Source organism: Pleurodeles waltl, chromosome 7, assembly GCF_031143425.1.
Source record: "Pleurodeles waltl isolate 20211129_DDA chromosome 7, aPleWal1.hap1.20221129, whole genome shotgun sequence".
Classification (NCBI taxonomy): Eukaryota; Metazoa; Chordata; class Amphibia; order Caudata; family Salamandridae; genus Pleurodeles; species Pleurodeles waltl.
Genome location: NC_090446.1, coordinates 234,430,399 through 234,447,586, shown reverse-complemented (window position 1 = coordinate 234,447,586; position 17,188 = coordinate 234,430,399). Strand labels below are relative to the sequence as shown.

Sequence of the window (17,188 nt, the reverse complement as noted above, 5' to 3'; positions counted from 1 at the left end):
CCCCTCGTGGAGCTGGCGTCATGCACTCATCTGGCTGAGGTGCTCCCTCTTCCCTTCCCCCTGAGGTGTCTGTTTTATTTCGATCTGATGCCCCTGCAGTGTTCTCTCCATTTCGATCGGGTATCTTGTGTGGGCCTTGCCCATGCATTTTGGACCCAGTGGTCCATGGACTTTGTAGGTGCAGTACCTGGACTTGAATTCTTGGTGTACATATTTGTTTATTGTGTATGTACATTTTTGACTAATGGATGTTTATTGATTACAATGGTTACAATCATTTCCTTTTGTCCTTGCGTTCTTCCAGGGGGGGTTGAGGAGTGTAAATGTAATATTTCAGCATGTAGTGGTGTGTGTGTGTTGTTGTAGGTGAGGGTGTGGGTGGAGGTGTTGCGTGTATGTGTAATTCTCTTTTCCCTTCCCCCTCCCCTGTGTCGTAGGTGCAGTACTCATCGTGGTCGTCACCGCCGTCGGTCGTGCTCCTGGTAGAGGAGCAGGAAGACTATCGCAGGGAGTATTTGGAGTTCAGGCTCCATGGCGTTCTGGTTCCTCGTGGGGTGTGTAGAGGTGAGTGTTTTCCCTTCCAAGTCCTGTTTCTGCCGTGTTTTTGTTCGCATTGAATCCGCCCCAGAAAAGGTGGCAGATTGGCCTGTCATAATAGTGTGGGCAGTACATTGCCTTCCGCCTGTCTGTTGGCGGTGATCGCCATGCTGTTTGTTTGTACCGCCGTGGCGGTCGGAGTGTTAATGTGTACTGTTTATGTTGGCGTATTCCGCCACAGTCATAATTCCATTTTTTTTACCGCCGGCCTGATGGCGGTTTTACTGCCACTTTACCACCGACCGCCAGGGTTGTAATGAGGGTCTATATCTTTGTGAACAAAACAAGACCAAAACACCAAAATCCAATAAATAGAAGTTGGTATGAATTTTTAATGAATAAACTTAGTTGTAATGCTTAGAAGCATAAAGTGCCAACTTGGGCTATCTTGTTGCCATATACTGGATCAAATCTAAAAAGTCAGGCCAACTTCAATGGATAGTGGGTCAGATACAGCTACCAGCCTTGGTCCGCTGGAACAGTACCATGGTTCGGAGATACACAAACATCGAGAACAAGGTGCCAGGAGTAAGAGAGGCAATGCTCTGCCACCAATCCCGAGGATGTAGGCAATATGGCGTCTCTGAGCCATGCAAAGTCATAGATGCATTAGGAATGGAGACGATGTGTCACCCAGTCAGCAATGCAGTGCTCTTGATCCTTGCAGCAGCAGCGATGCACCAGCCTCAATGTCGATGCGATGTCCTCGATCCTTGCAACAGCAGCAATGAGACAGCATTGGTGCAATGGCGTTGATGTGTAGGTTATGGCAGTTGCAGCACTTTATTCCTACTTCCAGGTGCCCACTCCTGGATTGTCACCAGTTGGCAGAGCAAGACTTGAGGCAAGCAAATCCAGGTGCTGTTGATGATGAGTTGGAAGGCTTTTACGTCACAGAGATGTCAGAAGAACAGGAGGCAAGCAAACAAGCCCTTGGAGTCACTCTGGATTCAAGTGAGATGGATCCTGTCTTTCCTCAGCATAGCAGACGGCTGCAGGCAGCAGAGCAGCACAGCGCAGCGGAAAGCAGTTCTTCCAGAGCCACTGTCCAGAGTGGTAGTCCTTGTCGCAGCATAGCAATCCTTCCTCCTGGAAGAGTTCTTCACAGATCCAGTAATACACTGAGTTGGCAGGGTCATAGGTCCAATAATTATACTCAGTTGTGCCTTTAAAGTGGGGGTAACTTCAAACAAGGGTTTTTGAAGTGCACAGATGTCCCTTCTTCCTGACTTGGCTCCAGACTCACTACCAGGGGTTATGCAGCCATTTGTGTTGAAGCAGAACACTCTGTTATCAGTTATAAGTGTCAGCTCCTCCCTACCATCCTGCTCAGAATGGCCCATTAGGATGTTGATGGCCCATCATTCATATCAAAGAGTCCGTTATGTGTGGCTGTCTAGAGGGAATGCACAAGCCCAGCTGTCACTCCATCCCAGATGAGTATTGGCGACAGGCTGCAGCCACACAGGGCTAAGAGCAGGAAAACACAAATTTTCTAAAAGTGGTATTTTCAAAACTGTAACAATAAATCCAACTTTACCAACCAATTACAGCTTATTGAACATAAGAAGGAATCCCCAAAGTTATTGCATGAGAGGTGTAGGCCCCACAAAAAAGAAGTGAGGAGTTACTTTACTACCAGGACATGTACAACTTAAAAGTATATGTCCTGCTTTTTAACTACATAGCACCCTTCCTTATCAGTTACCTAGGGCCTACCTCAGGGGTGACCTACATGGACTAAAAAGGGAGTTTAAGGCTAGGCAAGTAGTTTTAAATGGCAGGTCTACATGGCAGTGTAACTGCACATAAAGGCCCTGATTCTGACCCCGGCGGTCTGAGACCGCCGGGGCCAGGGTCGGCGGGAGCACCGCCGACAGGCCGGCGGTGCCCCGCAGGGCATTCTGACCGCGGCGGTTTGGCCGCGGTCAGATTCGGAAAACCGGCGGTCTCCCGCCGGTTTTCCGCTGCCCTTGAGAATCCTCCATGGCGGCGGAGCGCGCTCCGCCGCCATGGGGATTCAGACACCCCCTACCGCCATCCTGTTCCTGGCGGGTCTCCCGCCAGGAACAGGATGGCGGTAGGGGGTGCCGCGGGGCACCTGGGGGCCCCTGCAGTGCCCATGCCAATGGCATGGGTACTGCAGGGGCCCCCGTAAGAGGGCCCCACTTTGTATTTCAGTGTCTGCTTTGCAGACACTGAAATACGCGACGGGTGCCACTGCACCCGTCGCACCTTCCCACTCCGCCGGCTCAATTCTGAGCCGCCGTCCTCGTGGGAAGGTTGATTTGCCCTGGGCTGGCGGGCGGCCTTTTGGCGGTCGCCCGCCAGCCCAGGGCAAATCCCAAAATACCCTCAGTGGTCTTTCGACCGCGGAGCGGTATTTTGGTGGGGGAAGTCTGGCGGGCGGTCTCCGCCGCCCGCCAGACTTAGAATGACGCCCAAAGTCTCTTCAAAGGCAAGCCTGAGACATGTTTCAGAGCTCCTTGAGAGGGTGGCACAAGCCACCCACCCAGTGCTGTAGTCCCACTAGCAGCATTTACCTTACAGGTCCTAGACACACACAGTGCACTTTACTAGCTGTAAAGTAAATATGACAATTGTTGATGTACCAATCAAAACATGTTTACAGGAGAGAGTACATACACTTTATCATTGGTCAGCAGTGGTAACGTGATCAGAGTCCTAAGGCCAACAAAAAGAAATCAGCAAAAATGAGAGGCAAGCAAGCAAAACGTTTGGACGAAGGTCATTCCAAGGCTGTCAGGACTAACACTACTCATATCAAATAGGACTAAAGCAATTACACCCAATCCTTCTATGATGAGTTGGGATCCCCTATTTCATAAAAAAATGCTGGAGGTTGACATGCTTGCTGCTGGCATCCTTTCCAATGTACTTAAATATGATGTTAAAATGTTAATTTTCCTGAAGGCTGCCAAGACACAACGCTGACTGGGAATTCTTCCATGATCGTGCATGCAGTAGCTTATTCTCTGCTAGGGTTGGTACAGTGTGTCTACATTAGTACACAAAAACTTGTCTATTTAGATCTGGAATGGGCAATAATTTTCACAGACTGCATGTTAAAATTGGCTTACTATGAAATTAACTATGAAAGGTGGATCTGTAAAGTCTTCACATTGTTAGTACCTTTAGGCACATAAATCAAGTTTCATACCAATGTTTCTTAATGGATCTAGATTATGCAGTTACTCTCACCCAAACAATTGTTAGAATTACATTTACAGAATAAAGAGTGGCTCAGATATTCAAAATTCTCTACTCACAGTTTCAGACAGAGCCTCAGTCTGTCCTTGAGGACTTCCTCCCTTAAACCTCACCCAAAACTCACCCTGCTTCAGTGGGATGGGCTACGTGAGGTGACTATAAGGAAATAGATAGAACTTAATGTTTCCTAACTTAGTGATAGAGTAGCCGCCACTACAGCCCTTCAGCCACCCTGTTATTCATAACTGGCCACATAAGTACCATTCAATAATTTTACAGATTTTTTTTTTCTTTTATATATCCTGATCCCCTAGAAGGTGTGGTGAGAGGCTCACAGCGTGTGGTAAATGAGAACACCCAGAGGTGAACTTAGCCCTGTATCTCTTTGGTGTTGCGACTGTAACTTCCTTGCCACGCCTTCAGTCATCAACATTGCTTCACTTTGTGGCAGCTTCAGGACCTTTTCAGAGCCGGCACGACCCTCAATGTCGTTTCTGCTCCTGGTCCTACAGGTGCTGGACCTCAAAGAATCAAGCCTGTTCTAGACTTTGAAAAACAGCAGTGGTTTCCATTCAGCAGTGACAGCCATACAATCTTGGCAGTACCCAGTGGCCACAGCAGGTGTTCCTCGCACTCTTCAAACTGGTCTCACAGCTGTTGAAAAAAATATAGGTGAGTGTCTCCATAGGTTTTTCTTTCGTCACAGCACTTCCTAGCAGGTAGGCAATATTAGCTCCCCTTCACTCAGTAACGTGTGTCAGTCAGCGATTCACTGCCTTTCTGAGGAAAAGATGACCTGCTGTACCTCAAGTCCACTGCTGTTCTTCCTTTCCTCTTCAATTTGAAGTACCAAGACTATCTACCAGGAGTGAGGTGTTGTAGGCTGACCTCTGCACAGCTCATTCCATATTCGTCACCAAACATAATAAATTAAAGAGTAGCTGGATTTAATGATCAAGGCTCCCCTTACAGTCCAAGTCACTTGAAAACTCGCTCTTTCCTCTGAGTCCAACTGTCAAAAGTCTCATGGAATTTACCAAAACATAATAGAGTGCAGGGGAACTGGAAATGGGGATAAAGGAAGACTATTTGTAATTGAATGAAACAGATATTGATTAAGATTACAACGTACTCATTTTCTGTTCTTTATTTCCCCACTGAGTGATTCCATTAAAGTCCAGATGCTAGCAGCCTTTGCGTCACCAGTGTCCCCTAGCAATAAGACTTGAGGCTTAGGGTCATATTTATACTCTGGTTGCACCAGATTTGCATCATTGTTCATACGCAAATCCGGCACAAACTTATCTCCATAATGATATTTTGGCACTAGACATGTCTAGCCCCAAAATATTGGAGTTAACGTCATTTTTTGCTGTGGAAAACTACCTTACGTCAATGAGATGCAAGGTAGGCGTTCCTGGGCAAAAAATGCCTCAAATGCCCTCGCACCTTATTTATCCTCCCGTGCAAAAATCATGCACAGGAAGAGGAGGGCCTTAAATAAATTATTTAACAACTGGGTATGGGCAGGCGTTAGGGGACCTGTAGGCAGATTTACAGGGTCAGAGACCATGGAAATTGCTCACAGGTGCCCTTCCTTGTCCCCAGGGACACCCCCACCCACCCCTACCCACACCAGGAGTTCACCTATAGATGGCTGACCCATCCGAAGGTAAGTCCAGGTGAGTATTTTTTTTTCGTCCAACGCTGCTTGGGGGCCCTGACTTGGGGCCCCCTGCACGGCAATGGCCTCAATGGTAATGCCCAGGGGACATGCGGCCCCTGGGAATGGCCATTGAGATAGTGGGCATGGCTTCTGTCTTTACTAAGACAGGAGCCATGTCCATGGGGCTTGTGCACCAGAAAATGTCGCTACAAGGCCTAGAGGCAATTTTGTTTGCCTCTTAACAGTGTAGCACCATAGTTTAGCGCACAATCCCCGGTTCCCCTATGCCTCCCAGGCCCTGTTAGCATTGCTTCCAAGGATGCTAACAGGGCCTTAGCACCAGCTAGCGCCATTCCTTAAATATGACACCTGGCCGGCGTCTAGGAATGGCGCTAGCCTGCACTATACTTTTTGGCATAAACCTGCATTAGTGCAGGTTTGTGCCAAAAAGTATAAATATGGGCCTTAAGGTTTAAAGGTCATATGATGTTAATACATTATTTAATTGTAGGACTTACTTGCCTAGTTTTAACAATGCCTTCTAAGATGATAATTAACAAGAATGCTGTTATTACCTTTTAAGCAATTTCATCAAGATGTGTGGAAAATTAGGCATCGGCATCCTATAAGGCTAACACTGCTAATTGTAATTAAAAGCAGACATTTCAAGGAATTTCGGGAATTGGATGTAATTTCCTGTTGAAAGGGTAAGGAAACAGGCAGTGGATTCACTATGTAAATGCCACACATCCATGGGTATTGTTCTGGGATAAGAAGGGTGAATTATCATTCTAGAAAAGTATGGTGGCCAGAGATTTGAGTACCAAAACATTGTGAAAGCAAGTACATACTGGCAAGTTTGGGTTTACTAAACTTTATATAAAGTACCTTTATCGAGTAAACATATTTGGAAGTAGAGCTAAGAATAGCAAATCTATAATAAACGACATATACTGAAATGAATATGAATGAATGGATGAATGGTTGAATAAATTAATGAATAGCAGGATTTCCAAAGCGCACTGGTACTCCAAAGATTGTCCCAGCGTTAATCAGAAAGTAAGAGGGAGCAGAGAGGTGCGTTAACGATTGAAAAGCTAGGTCTTGAGTTGGTTTCTAAAAGGCAGTTTGTTTTCAATTTGAAGTAATTCAGCGAGCATGCTGTTCAAGCTTGAGGGCCCAAAAGGTAGAAAGATCTGCCTACATTATTTTGCTCGTCTGCCATCAGAACTTTAGCATAGTGGCCAATGGAAGAGTGTAGACGTCTGAGGAGAGAGTAGTATTAAATTCTAGAGGACAGATATTCAGGTCTAGACTGATTCAAAGCCCTGCGCATGAGGACGAAGTTCTTAAACAAGATCCTTTTTTAACAGGGAGCCAATGCTGGTTCTTCAGGTGAGACGAGATTGATGCCCGTTTAGGCAATTTGAGAGCCCTACAGGCTGCTGTGTTCTTCATGGTTTGTAGTCACAGCAGCAGGTAATGTTGACGTTCTGCATAAAGGGTATTGGCAAAGTCCAGTCTGGACACAATCAACGCCAAGAAAACGGTTGTCCTTGCAGGCAGGGAGAGAATTTGTAGAACATTTTTGGCAGTTTGCATCAGACCAATGCACGAGCCAACTACTGTGTTAATTTGATTTTGTAGAATCAACTGTTTGTCAATTTAGACTTCCACATTTTCCACTGCTTCTGCTTGGGCGTTGGGTGGGGTGGCCCATCTGGCCCATGAGGCTGAGGTAAAGAGTGAAATTATGCTGAAAGCTAGATACAACATCAATGCCCTAAACAGTCTGACATACAACTATATGCACCTCTTTAAATAACATTACATCATGATGCAGTAACAACCCACTTTCAATATTAAAAAAGCATTTACCCCTCCATTCACAAGGTAACAGTGTCTTTGGCTTGGACTCTGAGCAGTGCTGTGCTGCATTTCGGCTGGGTTTGCACTAAATTCCACATATGTACATGAATACCGGTCGCAACACTTAGCAAAATCATATTGTCATGGGTAATACAGGTCCAATGGATAATTGGTACATTTGAAAGGTGGTGCAGAATAGTTGCTGAATAAGTATACAGGTTCTCATAATATTGGTATTATTATTATTAGTAAATGGTTATTGTTAAAGTGCAGTTCTGATGATTTCAAAAGTATGTTCAAGAAAAAGGCAGTCTTAGGGCATATTTACAAGTAGCCCATAAAATTGTGAAAGTGTGCAAACATCTGTTTGTGCAGGGATCACTTTTAGAAGTCAGGTCCTAAGAAGTTAATTGTACCCGGTAATTAATGGTGCTATAAAGTTCGCACACTCTCTTTAATTGTGTGCGGTGTCTTGGTTAACTTGTTTATTGGGTGAGTTAGTTATTACATCTAACAAGGGTCACTCATAATCAGGTCGTAAAACGGCAATGAAACACAACAAGTTCAGTGAAGATTTCACCTCCCCATTTCAGAGAATGAAAAAGCAGACCTTATGCTGAATTTTTAGAGGACCGTCGGGTCACACAGAAATTAAAATCACAGCTGAAAAACATAAAACAAATCAGTATGCTAGATTGCCAATTTTGTAGCGATTGTTAGAGATGCAGGGCTGGGCAAAGAGAACTGTTTATTTTTTTCTCCACACTTGCTGCTCCCTGTAAGACCCTTCAAGAATGTATATGTAAGTATCCAAAATTACAATGAGATCATATTAACATGATGTTAAATGTTAAACCTTGTCAACAAGTGTTTGTTAGAAAGGACTGCAAGAAATTGTTGAATCCATATTTCGGTATGAACCTCAGGCTAAAATGTTAAGGAAGTAGCTCAAAACCTGGTTGTTCATAACAAACGCAATAGTGCATACTATTCTCTGATCAAACAAACAACAGTGCCCAACAGCCGAGGGTGAGTCACGCCGATGTACTTACTTGTTGCACAAAAAGTAAAAAAAATAAAATGGTTAACTTTACCATGCCCCAAATTATTAGATTTTACTTTCAACTTCTTAGCCAGGCTAATGTGTGGACGATAGTAATATCACTTGGAGCCCCCCCCAAAAAAAAAAAAAAAATACTATTACAAAACTGTTGATCAATAATGAGTTTCTGGTATTATTCTACAAAATATCAAGAAACTGTTCAACAAAGGACCCGATTTACTAATGTTTCAAACAATGCAATGTAGCAGGAAAATCTGTTGCGCTGCACTGCAGAAGAGGAAAAACACTGCTCATAGCCATATCTACGAAGATAATCAACCTACTGGTATCTTCCCCTCTGCTTATGCACAAACAGGCTGCCTTGTGTAACTCACTGCCTAGCACTGCATCACACATTGAATGCATGTTTTTTTTAGAATAAAACACAATCCCCCTTTGTTAATTCTTGCTTTATGCATTAGTTTGTCATGCAAAGCTTGGTCTGGCTACCTTAGTAGGCTATTTTTAGTGATAAAAATAAGCACAAATATATTTTTGCACTGAGAAAAGGGCATCTTCCTAGTTTAGAGCCCCTTTTGCAGTGGATAGTACATACACTTCAAGGAAGGAGGGCCAGATTTATCAAAGGTTTTGCGTCACCTTGGTGACATGCAATGGGATGTAGAGTGACACTAAACCTAAAAAGTGATTTACCAAGCCACGCAAGGCCACCTTGCATGGACCTGCATGGCTTGGTAAATGTGTAGTAACAGAAGGCAGAGCAAGTCGCTGCCTTGCATTGCTCTGCCCCAGAGAGGCGTTCTATGGACAGAGTGTAGGTGTTCCCATGCATCCACCCATTGGTTTTGGTGTATTCCCAGATTTTTCATGAATGATAGACCTGGATATGCATTAAAATTCTACGTACAATTCTACGCCAGGGAGGCATAGCAAGGAAAAATATTGTAATTTTTGCAATATGTGCAATCTTCCCATATGTGCATTATGCAGCACACATAGAGAGAAAAATCGTTAAAGAATTGTTTTTGTGTAGGAAGGGACACCTTACTGCACAAAAACAATCCTACCTGCATCACCTGAAGCCTTGCACTATGGTATAAGAGTTCCTGCATAGGCGCTAGGCAGCCAAAAGTGTGCTAGTGCAAGGAGAGAGCAGGAAGGTCCCATATCCTGATAGATATGGTGTATTCCTCCCTTTCACGCAGCACAGCAAGGTGTTATGCTTTGTTGCATTGCATGAAAAAATAATAACTATGGCCCTTAATGTCTTTTTACAGCAGCACAAACCCCATGTCAACCTAAGACCAAAGGTCCATCCCGGTCTTCAAATATTTAACCTCAACCACAAAAATTGTGGCTGCATTTGACATGCTTACCTACGTAATGTTGTAATCTGCTCATTAGAAATTCCGCCATCTTGCTCGTAGATGATCAATAATTTATCTCTCAGTTGACTTGGTTCTATGTGGAAACTTTTTAGAACAATATCTGTGGGAAAATCAAAGACGCAATAGTTGAAATACTCACAAAAAAACAGGCACCACTTTCCCCAAATAAAGTATTGTAACATCATATAGACATTATCTTCTACTTACCACTAAGTGGTAAACTAATATTTGTCTTTCATATTAATTGAAATTTTTTATCAATAAAGCATACAGTGGGACAGACTTAATTTCTTCCGGTTGTGGAGGTGAAAGCCACCTGCACTTATTTTTTAGGGCCAGGACTTATTTTTATTCATCACATTTGAATGAATGATGGAACAACGCATGCAGGAACCATGCATGCATTAACAATGCGGTCTGAACAATGACTGCGTTGTTCCACGCATGCCTTTACCACGCACGCTTTCACAACGATTTTTCATTGTAAAGCATGTCTAGTAGAGGCATGTGTGGGGACAGCATACGTGGTTCTATCATGCCTCCCTGCCACCCGCCCTACTACCCACATGTACCCCACTCCTAATACTTAAAATACTCCAACTCGCTCTATAAACAAAACTACCCTGATCCCCCATTCCCACCCCTAAAAACAAAATCACCCTGACCCCCTCACCCACCCTAAAAAGAAAACTATCCCGACCCCTCCACGCTGTGCCTAAAAACAAAACTGCCCTGACCCTAATCCTGCCCCTAAAAACTTAACTACCCCTACACCCTTACCCACTCTGAAGCTAAAACATTTCCCAATGCCCTACCCTGTAAACAAGCGACCCCCCCACCAGCCCTAAAAACTAAACTACCCCAATGTCCCCACTCCCACCCCTAAAAACGAAACTACCCCGACCCCCTCATCCCCAAAACAAAACTACCCTGACCACCCCACCCCACCCCTAAAATCAAAACTACACTGACCTCCCATCCCTGCTCCTAACAACTGAACTACCCAGACAATCCCCAGCCACCCTGAGCCTTAAAACCTTCCTCGACCCCCCACCTGCCCTAAAAACAAACACCCCCACCCGCCTAAAAAACAAATCTACCCAGACCCCGTACCCCTAAAAACAAAACTACCCCGATCCCCCACCTCCGCCCCTAAAAACAAAACTACCCAGATCCCCCACCCCGCTGCTAAAAACTGAACTACCCCGACACCCCCATGCATCCTGAGCCCTAAAACCTTTCCCGACCCCCCACCCGCCCTAAAAACAACCGACCCACCCTAAAAACAAAACTACCCCAACCTCCCACCCCGCCCCTACAAACAAATATACCCGATCTCCCCACCCACCCTAAAAACAACATTTCCCTGACCCACCCATGCTGTTCCAATAAAAGTAGCTCAACCTCCCCCACCCCAAGCCCTTAATCTACCCCACCCCTAAAAACTACCCCAATCCCTGCCCCAGCCCCACTTACCAGACTGTACCCTCTGCCGATCACTCTCAAAATAAACCCAATCACCCCTCACCCGCACATAAAAAAAAATAGACCAACCCGCCCACCCCAGCCCTTTATCCATCCCATCCCTAAAAACTACCCACAACCCTGCAGGACCCCCACCCTAAGCGCTACCCTTAAAAAAACCTCCCAAACACCCCTAGCCCACCCCTAAAAAGAAATAGCCCAACCCCTCCACCCCCACCCCAAGCCCATTACCCACCCTCACCCCTAAAAACTACCCCAACCATGCACCAACCCCACTTACCTGACACGTCCTCTTCCAATTCACTCTGCCTTTTTCTTTGCCTTAACCATGCATATGCGTGGTTCAGCACATGCGTGGTTAAGGCAAAGAAAAAGGCAGTCATTGTTCCAGCAAGCGTGGTTACGCTTGCGTGGGGAACGTCTGTGTTGATCCCAACGTATTGTTCAGTACAAAGTGCAAAGTGAGGGAGAGTAAGGATGAAAAGCGAAAAAGAAGGAAGAGAACTTGATAAACTGCTGGAGACCTCTAGGACCCAGAGTGAAATAAACAGCAAGAAAGTGCAGAGTGGTGGAGGAAAGAAGCATGAGATGGAATCAATGCTAGGCACCCTTAGTTTTTGGCTAGACTGACCTTTGAAAGTAGGAGAGACAGGCTCCGAAGGAAAGCTTTAGACTTGTACACCTAATTTTTTATTACAAATAAAGAACACATTCTGACATACATCAAGCCTGCATGTCTTGATATCTATGCAGACCTTTAGAATGAGAACATTCATCTGGTGAATAATGGCAGGCAATCCATGCACAATGCCCTCTCGAAGAAAGTCTAATATCTAGCTTGTTTTGTTCATTTGTCATCATATCACCTTTTCAGGCCAATTAAGTATACAGTAGAATTTGTTTCACGTGTTCAGTATATAATCCTAAAATAGACAAATGCTTACAAATTGAACGCCAGCCCTGCAGCTTAATTTGTGCTAAAATTGCATAAAAAAGGTGAACTGCAAAGTGTTTGGAAATATACAAAGAAAAGTGATTGTAAATGCTTGACACACCACCCCTTTGAATTTCGTAAACTGTATTTTCATCTCTGAAAGATATCTGTCAATGGAACGCATTACATTGGAGATCACAAGAACCACATTCTTTACCTAAAAATACGATTCAAATTTGAAAGAAAAAAAAGAGTTTAGGAACTGAGCTACCACAATTACATATGTAAAGATAGACTTTAAAAATTACATTTCCTTTTTCACATGTTCATCAAAGAAAAATACTGGAGTTGTTTATGTGACATGGTGGTTATTAATCGTGAAAGGAAATCTAAATGTGGAAACTTGACCACATTTAGGCTCAGATTTAAGAAAAGGGGCACTTTATGTAATGAAGCACCACTTTTGTTGGGCCCATTGTGCCCACCCTAGCCCCAACATGTGAGCATCGTATTTAACATATGGCAGACCATGGCACAGGTTAGGGGCAATAGCTTTATAATTTTTTACGCTGTTGCACTAATTCCATATTTTGGTGATCCTTCATTGACTTTTCTTTGATTTTCCTCGGGAACTTGTTTCTGCCTTTGAAACTTTGTACTTTCTGATAACTCTTAATCATGTCTCAATCTGGAGGTATTTCAGTTGTAGCTGCTTTACACCCAGGGAAGCTGGAGAGCTATACAGTGGCTCAGTTGAAGCAGTTCAGTAAAAATCTTGCCTGTCCCATTAATGTCTCCACCAGGAAGGAGGATCTCCAGAAGGCGCTGAGGGCCTGGGTGACAGCCAAGGAAGCTGAAGGGCACACAGAGGAGGAGGAAGATGAGGAGGAGGAATCCATACATAATGGTATTGTTGGTAGGCCTGTTATGTCCATGGAGAGAGTCTCCAGGGCAGGGAGCAGTGTCTCATCTAAGGGCCTGACTCCTGAAGAGTTGCAGGACAGACAGGCAGAGAGAGAGCTCACCAGTTGGAGTTAGAAAGTTTAGGATGGAATATATGAGGATGGCCATAGAGGAGAAGAAGTAAGTGATGGCTTATGAGCTCAACTTGAGGGAGCTAGGTCAGAGGACCCAGTCTAGTAGGGATGGTGTCAGCAACAGCACAGTGCAGCCTGAGAGAAGGGTGCACATTCCAAAAGACCTAGTGAAAGACTACAAAAGGGAGGATGACATATTCTTGTGGTTCAAGGGGTATGAGTCTGCTCTCCATATGAATTTGGTCCCTGAAGCTCATTGGGGGGTGGTTCTGTGAAAGTACTTTGAGGCAGGGGGAAGGGACATCTTGACATTGTACTGTGGTCAGTTTTACGTATCCTTTGTGCATTAGCTTCAGGCTTTAGGCCTTTGTGCATTTTGCCCTGGATGTATTTTATTCCTTTGCTCGTAGCTTAGAGCCTTCGTGCACTTTGCTCTAAATGCTTTTTATTCGGCTTCGTACTGTTATTTTTCAAATAGCCAGTTCTACGGTCTTGTTTTATATTTCATATCACACTGTTTAGCCTACTTCAGCACTGGAGTTCTCCATAACGCATTACTCTGTGCTTCAGTCAAGGATACAGTCTGGTACATTGCCGATAGACGTAGTAGGAGTTTAGTCTTTGGCATTCCTGCATAGGGACATTTTGTGATCACGATGACATGTTAGTTATAAAAACACTTCCTTGTCCCAATACACGCAAGAGGGAGATTCCGACCAGGGAACCACAACTAGACGCTGACTGCCTCGTTGCAGATTCTGAACCAGATCACAGGCCTTTGCTCAGGTATGAGGGCTGATGTCTCCCGAGGGATTCAGAAAGGCAAGTTAGAAGCTTAACATGCTGTGCTCGAAATAGAACTAGCAGAGGGAGAGTAAAAATTGTTAAACACCATGATAGCGTTGTTCTTATGTTTTACTCTCCTGGTGACTATTTCAATTCTACTGTGTTGTATGGTTCTGGTTATTGCGGCTCACGCCTTATTATCTAAAATGCAGTCGTTTTATTAAAACATTATATAAAACTTATACTGCCTTTGTCATTTGTATATGAGATCATACTGTAAATGAGAGAGTTGGTTTGGATCTGAGTGACCACGACTTCCCTGAGAAGTTCCAAAGATGTCATGCGCTCGGCTGCTCAATCATCTCTTCCCTTTGGGAGAAATGAGGCACTGCTAGTTAGCCAGAGCAAAACCGGATTTAGGGTGACAGAGGTCCTTCCAAGTGGGTCAGACTCAGTCCCCCACACCGTGAACGATCCTGCTGCCTAGAAATCCAGTAGTCTCATTAAGGATAATGAGAGCCCAAGCGACAACATCTTTGGAGGATCCTCAGGGACTCACCTACACCATAATGAAAGACGCTCTACTCACAAGATATGGTCTGACTCCTGAGCAGTATAAGGACAAGTCTCAAACCTGGTTGGAGTGTGTGGATTCATTTTGCAGGTCACTGGATTGTTGGGTGAAGGACAGTAAGGTGACAATGTGTGAGGAGCTTTACAATTTAATTGCTTGGGAGCACTTGTACAGTTTATGTTTTCCAGAGCTGTGCCAGCACCTTATTGACAGCAAACTGATTGACCCCCGGAAGCTTGCGCAGGAAGCAGCCTGCTGGGAGAGCACCAGGGTCCACAAGAGGTATGGGGGAGACAAGGCCAAGGGTGGGCAGGGTCCCTCTCAGAAGTAAGGGGGGTGTAAGGGTAAACAGGGGCAGTTCTCAAAGGCCCCAATCTGATTCCCAGGGTAAGGATTCCCAGACCCCTAGTGAAAAGAAGCCACGGTTCTCCAAAAGAAGGCCTGTCGAAGGGGTTCCCCCACGTAAGTGTTATGCATGTAACCATCTCGGACATGAGAGGGGGGACCCCAAATGCCCCAAGCGTATATCGTCACCCACTAGTGTGCAGTCCCAGGGTTTGGCTAGTGTAGCGCTTGGGGAGGAGTTGGTTCCAGGTGGTGGGGAGCCAGCTGAGATGACCCTTGTTTTGCTAGGAGACAGTGAGGTGGTCCAGAGAACCCTCATGCCTGAGTACACGAAGTAGTACAGCCAGTGGGTGACCATTTATGGACAGAGGGTGGAGGCTCTGAGAGACACAGGAGCCAATGTGAATACAGTGAGTAGTCACCCTGGTGTCTGAAGAGCAGATAGATACCCGAGTACTTCACCAAGTAGTTGCAGTGGACAACTCAAAGCACCTGTGCAGGGAGGCGCAGGTGCCCTTCGAATGGGGGGGGGGTCTCAGGTTCCTTGAAGGTAGCTGTGAGTCCAACCATGTCTGTGGATTGTTTGCTTGGCAATGATTCTCCTTGGAAGGAGGGGGACCACAGGTCATACTTGGAGGGCCTTCCTGGGTGGGTATGTGTATCCACCCGGTCAATGGCAGCCCGTCAGGGTGGTTAAGAGCGCCTGGAGCCTGACTGTCAAAAAGATAAAGGGCAGGGGGCGCAGGAAACCGGCCCCAGAAGTTCCCACAGCCAGAGAGGAGGCGGAGCCTGAGTGTGTTGCCCCGGAGCCTACAGGGGAACAGGTGGCTGATCTGGGTGAGGTCCCTGAGTTGTCACAGTGGCAGCAGGAAGGGGGACCCACCAGGGAGGTATTCTGTGAGGCACAGAAGACATGCTCTACTCCAGTGGTTTTGCGGCAGCAGGCTGCAGACCAGGCGGCTGGCAAGGAGTCAGGATCTCACCTTATCTACTGGGAGGATGGCCTTCTGTATAGTGAGCCTAAGGTTGCTGAGCCTGGGTCAGCCTGTGTTCTGGTGGTACCCCAGTACTTCAGAGCCTTCCTACTGGGTCTGGTTCATGATGTGGCTCTAGTTGGACATTTGGGGCAGGACAATACCTTTGAAAGGCTTGTCACCCACTTTTACTGACCCTACTGCGCAGGCACTCAGATGTTCATTGCAGGTCTTGCCAGACTTGCCAGGGAAGTGGCAAGAGTGGGGGGAAATGTAAGGCTCCCCTCCAACCTTTTCCAATGGTTAGTACCCCCTTTGAGAGGGTCGGTATTGACATTGTGGGTCTCTGGATCCCAAGACAGCCATGGGCAACAGGTTCATCCTGGTCTTGGTGAACCATGCCACCCAGTACCCAGAAACCATTCCACCAAGATCAAGCACTTTCCCTGTGGTGGGTCATGCATTGATGGGGGTTTTTACCTGCATGGGATTCCCCAAGGAAGTGGTAACTGATAGGGGTACCAATTTCATATCCATGTATGTGACATCTCTGTGGCAACTTATAAGTTCACCACTCCTTACCACCCTGAAAGCAATAGTCTGGTTGAGAGATTCAACCTCACCTTGAAAGGCATGATCATGGGACGTCCTCTTGCCATGCCTTCTGTTCACCTACAGGAAGGTGCCTGAAAAACGATCTTGGATTTAGTCCTTTTGAGTCACTGTATGGCCACCCTGTTAGGGGACCCTTGAGTCTGGTGAAGGAGTGTTTAGAGAAATCCCCCAGTAAACCTCCCCTGGATGTATTTAGCTACATGCTGGCCTTCATAAACCAGACTGCCAGCTTCAGAGATCTTGCCCAAGAGAATCTAGAAGCAAGCCAGGCAAACCTGAAATGGTAGTATGACCAGAATGCCATTCTGGTCGAGTTTCAACCTGGGCAAAACGTTTGGGAGATGGTGCTAGTGGAGACTAGGGTGCCCCAGGACTATCCCATTTGAGGTGGTGGAAAGTAAGAGTGAAGTCACCTACCTGGTGGACTTGCATAATCACAGGAACCCTTTGAGGGTCCTGCATGTGAACCGGCTCAAGCCACACTTTGAGCGGACTGAATTGTCCGTGCTCCTAGCAACAGATGATATGACCTCCGGGCAGCCTCCAATGCAGCCACACTCGCGCCACGGCCATTATGAGATCCCCGCTGGGCCGGCGGGCGGAAACCTGGTCAAGATTGATTTG

At 45.8% G+C, this 17,188-nt stretch overlaps 1 protein-coding gene across 1 annotated transcript in view; it reads right to left on the bottom strand.

The window, feature by feature from the left end:
- Nucleotides 1-17,188, bottom strand: part of LOC138303991 (uncharacterized) — a 692,211-nt gene that overhangs the window by 149,273 nt on the left and 525,750 nt on the right. The window contains exon 8 of the mRNA XM_069243614.1: nt 9,803-9,914. Coding sequence (XP_069099715.1) covers nt 9,803-9,914 — 112 coding nt within the window. The remainder of the gene's footprint in view (nt 1-9,802; nt 9,915-17,188) is intronic.